At 43.7% G+C, this 10389-nt stretch overlaps 1 protein-coding gene across 4 annotated transcripts in view; it reads right to left on the bottom strand.

Annotated features, from left to right (window-relative positions):
- Positions 1-2151: 2151 nt before the first annotated feature.
- FAM110B (family with sequence similarity 110, member B) overlaps positions 2152-10389 on the bottom strand; it is a 118014-nt gene continuing 109776 nt past the window's right edge. For all 4 annotated transcript variants that reach the window (XM_008582402.1, XM_008582401.1, XM_008582403.1 and 1 more), the window contains one exon: positions 2152-4008. In XM_008582402.1, the coding sequence (XP_008580624.1) occupies positions 2565-3677 (1113 nt within the window). In that variant the 5' untranslated portion in view covers positions 3678-4008 and the 3' untranslated portion in view covers positions 2152-2564. The remainder of the gene's footprint in view (positions 4009-10389) is intronic.

A 10389-nucleotide genomic window follows, 5' to 3' on the forward strand; every position in this document is an offset into this window, starting at 1 on the left:
GTTCATGTATTAGAAATTTAACCCCCAATGTGACAGTGTTAAGAGGGTGGGAAATCCTGTGATGGTAATTGAAAGGTGGGGCCTTTAAGAGGTGATTAGATTGTAAGGACTGTACCCTTGTGAATGGATTGCTTTATTCATGGACTAGTGGGCATGGTTTTGATGGCTTTATGAGGATTGCAAGTGAGGTTAGCTTTCTCTTGCTAAGCCCATTCTTGCCATGTAACACCTTGTGTCACTGTAGAGTTACCACCAGGAAGACCCTCAGAAGATGTACTCCCCCCAGGACTGTGGATTTCCCAGACTCTGAGCTATAATAAATTTCATTTCTTTATAAATTACCCAGTTTCAGGTATTCTGTTATAAGCAGCAGAAACGGGCTAATATAGTATCATTTGTTTCTGAAAATTACTTCTTAATGCTTCTACTTTTAATGTTGCCTTTCACATTTACATATTATGTGGAACCATGGGAAAAGCATTAATCTTCAAATAACTTGATTCAATAAATACTGATTGAATACTCAATGTCTGAATAAAGGAGATGGAATATGTCCACTAAGAGGAATGATATTTCTCTTAAAATAAATGTGAAGATCTACATTCCTCAAGGCAGAGGCTGCACTGTTGAACACGGTGGTTCAGTTTCTGTCACGATGCCTGAAAAAGGGAGTCACTCAACAAGTGACAAGTTGAAAGAAGAATGAGTGAATGAGTGGACGCATGCACGGACACATGTAGTGGCACCCCGTTGTTGGGCTTGCACAAATACAATACATATCAAGGGTGTGCCTTTATGGTAAGAACTCATAAATATTTACAACTGAAGAGTCTTATGGAAGATGTGAAAAATCCCTATGTTTAAGAAAAGACAAAAATAAACAGAAGTGTGAACTAAGTAAAGAAGCAGCAGCATATTTTAGGAATCTTGATGTAACTATTTTAGCAAAAGCCTTTTGCTATAGCTACAATTAAGAATACTGCTGTTCAGAATAATTGGGGTAGGTTGAAAACAACTTTAATAATGTTTCTTGAAGACTATTAAAAATCTGTTTCTGGGCTCACAGTCCAAAGTTAAATTTTTGTGGAGGAGAAAAGGGAAGGACAAAGAGAAACCACCACCATCACTGCCTGCACCAGAGCTATTTATTAGCATAACTTTTTTTTTTTTTAAATAGATTTTATAACAACTGAAGTATGTACAAAGTCTTACAGAATTTACACCATAAAAAGTTTCCTATTAGCTGATGAAGTCTAAGATAGTGCAGCTGAGAACTTCAGAGTGTGACAAGATCAATGAAGCAGACCATGGCATGGTTACCTCTCTGCTACCACACCACACTGTCAGCTGGGTGACAGCTAGCTAAACCACCTGGAAGATAGGTTACTGGGGGGAAAAGGGACAAGTTGACAGGCAGCACTAGAGACCACAGGGTGGAAAAGCTACATAGTGTCATGTTTCTACAGTTTCCTAGAGCTGTAACAAAGATCCACAGCCTGAGAGAATACTACATGCGAGACAGCGGAATCACACTGCTCAGATATGGGTCAGCTACCAAGAGTATTCACTTTTAAATGGGAGGCTCTATACTGATATGGTTGGTATTTCCGTCTTGTTGATATCTTCCGATAGCTCAAACCTTCACAAGCCCCTCTCCCCTCTCCCAAATAAAACAACAACAAAGGCAGCGAGAAAGAGAAACACCACAGAACTAGGAGTTCTTGACCCAAACAGAAATAAAAACAAAACACAACTTTCTTTTTCAAAAAAGGCATTCAGTATCAGCTTTAAGGTAGCCATTTCTGTCAAATGATTAATACTAGAAATTTCTGAATTACCCACATCAAAACATCAGCAAAACCCCCAAGCACCCAACCTCCTAGATTCAATCATCCTTCATTGAATCTGATCATCTTTCCTTGTGGTATTACACAGACCCACCAACACTTACACACTGAATTGGACACAAAACATAGCACTGTTGCCCCAGCGATTGCCTCACTAAGTGGCAAGAGAATTTCAACACGTAAATGATTAACATCAGGCTCACCACTTTTTTCCACAGAAAAACCCAGCCTGGTTCTATTTGGGGACAGTCACTATCGGTTTGGTAGCAGATCTCACTTATTTTCCCATGGTCACGTTCTCGTATGTAGGCAAAGTGGCTTTTTATTTCAAAAAGATTCTGCTCTCAACTTAAAAGCCAGTTGATAAAACTTTTAATTAAGACACAATAGCGTGGGATATAAAAACACAAGAACCACATAAATATTGAAGAAATCGTATACCGTTTCCATGTAAACAGTTTTGCTTAAGAGCAAAGCCCTAATTAGATTCTGGCCTGCAAGTTTTGGCAAATGAGTGTGTTCAGCCAGGCTCTGCAGCGATGGTGACGTGGAAGCCAGGTCAGTCCCCATGTTGACAGGCATGCAACTGGAAAACATTGCACAACAAGCAACACAAAGAGTGGAGAAGCTCACAACACTTCAAGGAGACCTCACAACCTTCACAACTGCATATGCACAGACAGACACCCACCCCTCCCTCCTTTCCAGCGCTGTCTCTTACACGTGGGAGACCTTCTGTGACTCTCTAGCTTGTTTGATGCTATATAACCACTTGATGATTCTAGCATTTCTTTCGATGGCAGAAATGCCATATGGCACTCGGTCATTGGCACTGTCATCATTTCTAAGGTCACTGTTACTATCCTGAGACTGTTCACAGTCTGAGCTGATCATGCTTGCGCTGCGGAAGTTGAGGGATATTATGTCAGAATTAGCCCTTGCAAAATTTTCCATTCCAAGGTTTTCCAGCTCCTCCGGGTCCAGGCCACAGTAGTTGAAGAACCTCTCCACGTCTGCGTCCACTCGGAAATATCTGTCACTCAAGTCTGACTTAGACCGCTGGAGGGAGGGTCTTCGGCTGACTCCACAGGCAGGTTCCACAGGGTCGGCTTCGGGGGACTTCATGGTGGCGATGGCGGCGACTTTGGGCTTGGGAGGCAGGGGAGGGGCAGAGCTGCTGCAGGGGATCGCTTTGAGGGGCTTCACACTGGTCACTTTGCGGATGTCCGAGGAGCTGTGCGACACGTGGAGGAAGGACTCGGCCGACTGCTCCAGCAGCCTCCTGCCCACGTGGGAGCCGCTCTCCTGGGGGCTGCCGCGGCCCTGCGTGGGGTAGACCTTGAGCGACTCGGCGAACGAGTGCCGGTGCAGGTCGGGCGCGTCCGGGCGGTGCGGCGGCCAGTTGCGCGCGCCGATCTTGTGGCCCGAGCCCGAGCTGGAGCCCTCCGAGCTGTTGATGATGTTCTTGAGGATCTCCAGCTTGAGGTTCTCCCTCTGCACGCCGCTCTCGGTCTTGGCGTGGTGGCCGAACACTTTGAGCGTGGGGCTGCCCAGCGCGCGCTTGGCGGCCGGGCACACGGGAGGCTTGGCCAGCACGGCCGGCTTCACGGGCTCCTGCTTGGCGTTGATCACCTCCTGGCTCTTGACGTACTTGGCCTTGTCAGCCTCCAGCCGCTCCACGGCGCTGAGTCTTTTGGGGTTGGGCTCGGCCTGCCTGCGGAAGTAGTCGGGCCCTTTGTTGAGGATGCGCAGGGGCACGGCCGACGTGAAGGTGCCCGCGGGGCTGACCGGCTTCACCATGCTACCTGTCTGCAGCGTCTCCGTGGGCATGGTGCGCGGTCTTTCCCCGGCAGCCGTGTTGGATGCTCTTCTGGGCGCCTCCGGACGGCCTGGAAAGACACATGTACATGCAGCACAAAGGGCAGCAGATGGATCTGGAAGCTGAGAGTCAGCAGCAGCAGCAGCAGCAGCAGCGGCGCCTCATCTCACAGCTCATTAACCGCCACGGTGGCTTTAATGCACTTTGCTCCCCTTGCAGGCGGTCCCCCGCACAGAAAGGCCACAAGCCACAAGTTCCTTTAATCTGCTTCGCTGCCTCCTTTCTTCTCCCTGAAGGATGTGGGAGTCTCCTCCAGGTCTTTGTGTTCAACTGCAGGCAGAGCTGAAACACAAAACAACCAACCGCGGGTTAGGAGGGGCGGGTGACATCACGGCTCTAGCAACACAGAAGCCCCGCAGCGCCCCCGCCCCGCCCCGGCCGCCCCCAGGGCGCCGACAGCCGGCTCAGAGGCGATCCCCTGCAAGCGAACGCGGAGGACGACCCGGACCGTGCACCTGACCCTGGCCGACGCGCCGCAGCCGGAGGCCGGTGTCGGCACGAAAGAAAGGGGCTGGGATTTCCCACGCGCGAACTCTTCCAGCTGCCTCCCCATTGGCGGAAGCCGCCTCCTGAACACGCCCGGTTGGCATCACTTCGATCAAACCCCAGGAATACTAGATGAATGTAGAAATGAGGGTTTAGCCAAGTCCCGTTTCCTTAAATGCTACTGGGTTCCTAAGAATCCCTTAACTGCTTTAGGCTGCAACGTCGTGAATTAAATCTCTTTTGCAGTGAAGCAAAACTTCTGACTCCTTACTGCTAATCTCTCAGGAACCCTTGAAATAATCACTTCTCTAACTCTTCACAAACTGAAAAGATGGGCAAGAAGCGGACTGACAGTAAAAATAAAAAGTTTAAAACAACGCGATATGTTTCAGTTATCTTACTTTTGCCAACCAATGTGTTTGAAAACACTTCCTCCTAAAAACCAAGAACGTGCATGAAATTCATCTCATTAAACACAAGCTTCCTTTTAATATTAAAAAACTAGCAATTCTTCGAAATTGACCATGAGTAAAAAATTTGATTGTAAATCCTCCATAATTTTTCACACTTAATGAGCAGAAATCAAAAGTTTCTTTGTAAATGAGTATATTCTCAAATCCCCTGGACTACTTAGAACAAAATCTTAAAATGTCAATCATACTTAAATGTTACTTTAAGTTATAGAAAACTTGGGTAATAGTTAAACATTCATGAATCTTATAAACAACTTTCTGAAAATTTGACTACCAAAAAAAAAAAAAAAAAAAACCCAGCAAAACCCACTAAAATTGAACACTCATCAATACTCCCAGTATAATTCTATAAGGAGTCTTTCTACTCCATACACAATGTAATCTAACGTTTATCCCATACACAATGTAATCTAACGTTTATCGGAGCCCTCGGAACAACTACTCTCATTGCCTTTTGTTGCCTGCAGAGAACATTTACAGATGTATCAGCATTGCAAAGCTTATACATGGTATGGTTAGTGACCTTATCAGCATCTTTGGTTATAATTAGGGATAATAAGTATTCAACTAACATGTCAAAGAACTAATTTACAAAATAAATAAAGCTATATTACTATAAAGTCATCCACTCTCAGGTGACAAAATGAAGATGGTGGGGGGGAAAGGCTGATATTTCTCTTTGTAATCTTCTGAAACTTTAAAGACAACCCATTATCATGTTTTGTTAGAGACAATTTTGGTAATCTGCAAAGGGATTTGTTCTAATAAAAATATTTTCCTATGCACAATCTGAGAACCCCCAAGGCAATTCCTACATAATGATTTCCTTTAATTGTGCAGTTCTATTTTGACAATTCAGTTCAGTTTAAAAAACCACCTCCTCCCATGAAGATTAAATCAGATTGTTTCTTTGAACATATTTTGAAAGAAATGCCAGAAGGGAGCCCTAGTTCCTCTGTGGAGCTTCTGTATCTGCTCATCACCATTCTGGGTCCACCTCACTGGGAAAGTGACCTCCGGACCCTCCTTGGGGGCGGGGGGTGACTTACAATCTCACCCCCTCCACTGAGGGGACTTGCAGCCAGAGTAGGCAGGGGAGCCTGGGTTGGGCTGCACCCTGCCTGGATTATACCCAGGATTCTTGGGAGAGGGCTGCCCCCCAGGATAGACCATGCTTCTGATGAACACAATGTAACTTTTCTGCTGATTACCTCTGGAGCTTCCAAAATGCCTCCGTAGAGGGGACAGTGCCAGAAAGTTCAGGGGCGAGTGAAGGGCAGGACCAAAATCTGTGCCCATCAGCTTTGTCCCTAAGGATCAAAGCAAACCTCCAGTGTGTGGACTGCCCAGTGGGTAGCAAGTAAGGGAGCTTGTATCCCTTCTTCTGGGGCACGAGTTGATTGGACGAGATACCTATAATCCCTTTTCTAAAATTATGTGGCTCTGGGGAGCTAAGAATGAGGGAGTTAACTTCCGATTTCAAAATGGCAAAATGGAAAATTGAAGAATGACTGAACTTTTCTGTGATTCCTGCATTTACTGTTCACAGGAAATGCTGTTTGACTGATGAGTGTAGTTATCATGAGAGCTGATGCTGGCCTGCACAGCAGCCTTCTCTCCTAACTCTACCACATCAGGACCTGCCTGGCTTTCCCACATGCCTGTCTGTCTGCTAAGGTGGGCTTTGGGACCATTTGGAACACTAAATAAAAATCATTACCCTCAATTCACAAGACTGAGGAATACCAGTCTATCTTCTAGAAAGCCTTCCCCAGAAAGCTCCAGGTCTTCTTTTCATACCACTTTTTTTCTTTTTTAATTGAAACATAATTGGTTGTATACATCTATGGAGAACAGCGTTGAGTATCAATACCTTGTGTGTGACATGTGATGCTCAAATCAGGCTAATTAGTATATTCAACATTACACAATGTAATCATTTTTTGAGGCCCTTTACCGATTTCTTACTAAACCCCCTCCCCACCTTCCTACCTCTGGTAACCTCAATTGTTCTTTCCTTTTGAAAGTTCAAAGAATTACTGCGATCAGTGTAATTTTTTTTTTTTTCCTTTTTGTCTTTTTTCATGTCCGGCAACGGATCACAACCCTCAGTGTCGCGCCCGTACCGGATCGGGACCGGCAACGGGATCGCAACCCTCGGTGTTGCTCCCACACCTCGCTCAGCCAGTGAGTGGGAACCGGTCTGTATGTGGGATCCGAACCCTCAGCGGGAGCGCCATCGCAACGCTCCCAAGTGGCGCACTGTAGCAGTGCGCCACTGGGCTGGCCCCAAAACAGACTATTTTAACTATAAGATGCTTTATGTAAGTTTCTTGATTGCCACATACCCAAAAAATACCTATAAATGTCACACAAAAGAAAAAAACAAAGAAATAAAAACCAAACAATACAACTCATGCTCCCAAGCGGCACACTGTAGCAGTGCGCCACCGGGCTGGCCCCCAAACAGACTATTTTAACTATAAGATGCTTTATGTAAGTTTCTTGATAGCCACATACCCACAAAATACCTATAAATGTCACACAAAAGAAAAAAACAAAGAAATAAAAACCAAACAATACAACAACAATAACAGTAAAACACAAAAAAAGACAGCAAGGGAGAAAAGAAGGGACAAAAGAACCACAAGAAAACAGAACACAGTTAACAAAATGTCAATTGTAAATGCTTCCTTACCAATAATCACTTCAAATGTAAATGAACTAAACTCCCCAATGAAAAGATACAGCATGGCTGAATGGATAAAACAACTGTATGTTGTCTATGAGAAACTAATTTTAGATTCAAGGGCTCACATATACTTAAAATGAATGGATGGAAAAAGATATCACATGCAAATGGTAACCAAAAGAAGTAGTGGCTATACTCATATCAGAAAAAGTAGACATTGAGCACAAAGCTATCCCTAGAGACAAAGATTGTCATTACATTATTAAAAAGGTTTAATTCGACAAGCAGATATAACAATCATAAATATATAGGTACTTAACATCAGAGCACCTAAGTATATAAGGCAAATATTGACAGATTTAAAAGGAGAAGTCAACAATAATTAAATAATAGTTGGAGATTTCAATACTACATTTTCAATATTAGATGAACAATCTGGACAGAAAATCAATAAAGAAATAGTAGACTTGAACAACACTATAAACTACATGAACCTAACAGACATCTATAGAACTTTTTACCCAACATCAGAAAAGTACACATTCTTCTTAAGCACACATGAAACATTTTCCAGGATAGATCTCATGTTAGGTCAAAAAACAAGTCTTAACACATTTAAGAAGATTAAAGTAATTTGAAGTATTTTTTGTTATCACAATGAAATAAAAGCAAAAACCAATAACAGCAAGAAAATGGGAAAACTCACAAATATGTGGAAACTAAATAATGGAAATTTAAAAAAATCTTTAAAAAAATGAAAATGGAAACACAGGTAACAAAGCTTACAGGATGTAGCAAATGCAGTAGTGAAAGGGAAGTTTATAGTGATAAGTGCTTACATTAAAAAAAATCTCAAGTAAATATCTTCACACCTTAAAGAAGTAGAAAAAGAACAAACTATACCCTAATTTATCAGAAGGAAGGAAATAATGAAGATAAGAGCATACATAAATTAAATAGAGAATAAAAACTATAGAAAAAATCAACAAAATTAAGAGTTAGTTAAAAAAAAAAAAGCAAAATACACACAAACCCTTAGCTAGACTAAGAAAAAAGGAGGAAAGACTCATAAATAAAATTTTAAAAGAAAGGGGAGATATTACAATGGATGCCTCAGAAATAAACAGGGTCATAAGGGTTGACTACAAATAATTAAATGCCAACAAATTGAATAACCTACAGGAAAAAGATAAATTCCTAGAAACATACAATCTGCCAAAACTGAATCAAGGAGAAATATAAAGCCTAAGCAGACCAATAACAAATTAAGAGATTTAAGTAGTAATCAGTAACCTCTCAGCAAACAAAAGTCCAGGACCAGATGGTTTCACTGCTGATTTCTACCAATCATTCAACGAAGAATTAATAACAATCCTTCTTAAACTCTTCCAAAAAACAGAAGTAGAGGGAATACAGCCAAACTCACTTTATGAGGCCAGCATCACCCTGATGCTAAAACCAGCAAAGATACTACAAGAAAAGGAAACATTAGCCCAATCTGTATGATGAATATTGATGCAAAAAAATCTCAGTAATTATAATTAAAGGAAAGCAGATCATAAAGATTTGGAAGATTTGCAGCTTGGCTATGTGGTAAAGAATGAGAGAGTATTTTCAGGAGAAAAACCTCAAGGGTGCAGCAGATGGACTTGTTGCTAAAGACTTTAGCATGACTATGAGACAGCCAGGTACTAATAGCCAAGACAATGAGAGAAAGGCCCCAGAAGTCTCCTGGGCCACCCCTCCCTTCACAGTCCCTGAGGCCTAGGAGGACTAAATTGTTCCAGGGGACAGATCTATGGTGCTGCTGCCTTGTGCCTTCTCAGGATGCTGCTCTTGGCATCTGGGCTGCTCTGAGTAGAGCAGCCTTGCTTCAAATGGCCCCAGTTGTGGTTTATACCACAACACTGGGGAGTGCAAGCCAGAAACCCTGGTGGCATTCACAGTGTGTTGTCTGCAGGCTGGCAGGACACACGAGTGGGAGAGGCGTGACAGCCTCCACCCAGATTTCAGAGGATGTATGTAAAATCCTGGGGTACCAGGCAGAAGCCTGTCACAGGGGTGGAGCCACCACAGGCTTCTATTAGAGCAACGTGAAGCAGAAATGTGGGGTTGGAGCTCCCCCAGAGAGCCACCATCAGGCAATGTCTAGTAGAGCCACAGGAGCAGGATCGCCTTCAGGACCTCAGAACTGTAAAGATATTGGCAATGTATGATGCCCATCTGGAAAAGCAACAGGTACCAGTGCAGCCCAGTAGGCTGTTCCTGGCTGAGCGACTGGGCTGAGGTTGCCTGACGCTTTGGAGGCCCAAATCCCCCACCGTGCCCAGGATGCAGGACTTGGAGTCAAAAGAGATTATTTTGGATCTTTAAGATTTAACATCTGCCCTGCTGGGTTTTGGACTTGTTTGGGGCCTGTTTCTCCTTTCTCTGGCTTATTCCTCCTTTTTGGAATGGGAATGTGCACCCAATGTCTGTTCCACCATTGCCTTGGCAGTAGATAAATTTGTTTTTGATTTTTACAGGTTCATAGCTGGAAGGTGTTTGGCCTTTGGTCTCAGATGAGGGTTTGGACTTTGGACTTTTAAGTTGGTGCTGGAACAAGCTAAGACTTTTGGGACTGTTGGGATGGAATGATTGTATTTTGTATGTGAGAGGGACATGAGTTTTGGGGGAATGATAGAGTTCGGATGTTTTGCCTCTGCCAAAGCTCATGTGGAAATCTGATCCCCAATGTGACCATGGTGGGAGCTATTTGAGTCATGGGGGAAGATCCCTCATAAATGGGTTAATGTGCTCCTTGGGGGAGGGGGACCTGAGTTAGTCCTTGCTCTATTAGTTCCTGCAAGAGCTGGTTGTTTAAAAGACCTGGCACCTCCCCCCTCTCTCTCTTGTCTCCTTTCACCATATGATCTGCTTGTACCCATGTGCTGCCTGCCGCTTTCCACCATGAGCGGAAGCAGCCTGAGGCCTGCACCAGATGCAGCTGTCTCAGAATCATAAGCTAAATAA

Source organism: Galeopterus variegatus, unplaced genomic scaffold, assembly GCF_000696425.1.
Source record: "Galeopterus variegatus unplaced genomic scaffold, G_variegatus-3.0.2 Scaffold2602, whole genome shotgun sequence".
Taxonomy (NCBI): domain Eukaryota; kingdom Metazoa; phylum Chordata; class Mammalia; order Dermoptera; family Cynocephalidae; genus Galeopterus; species Galeopterus variegatus.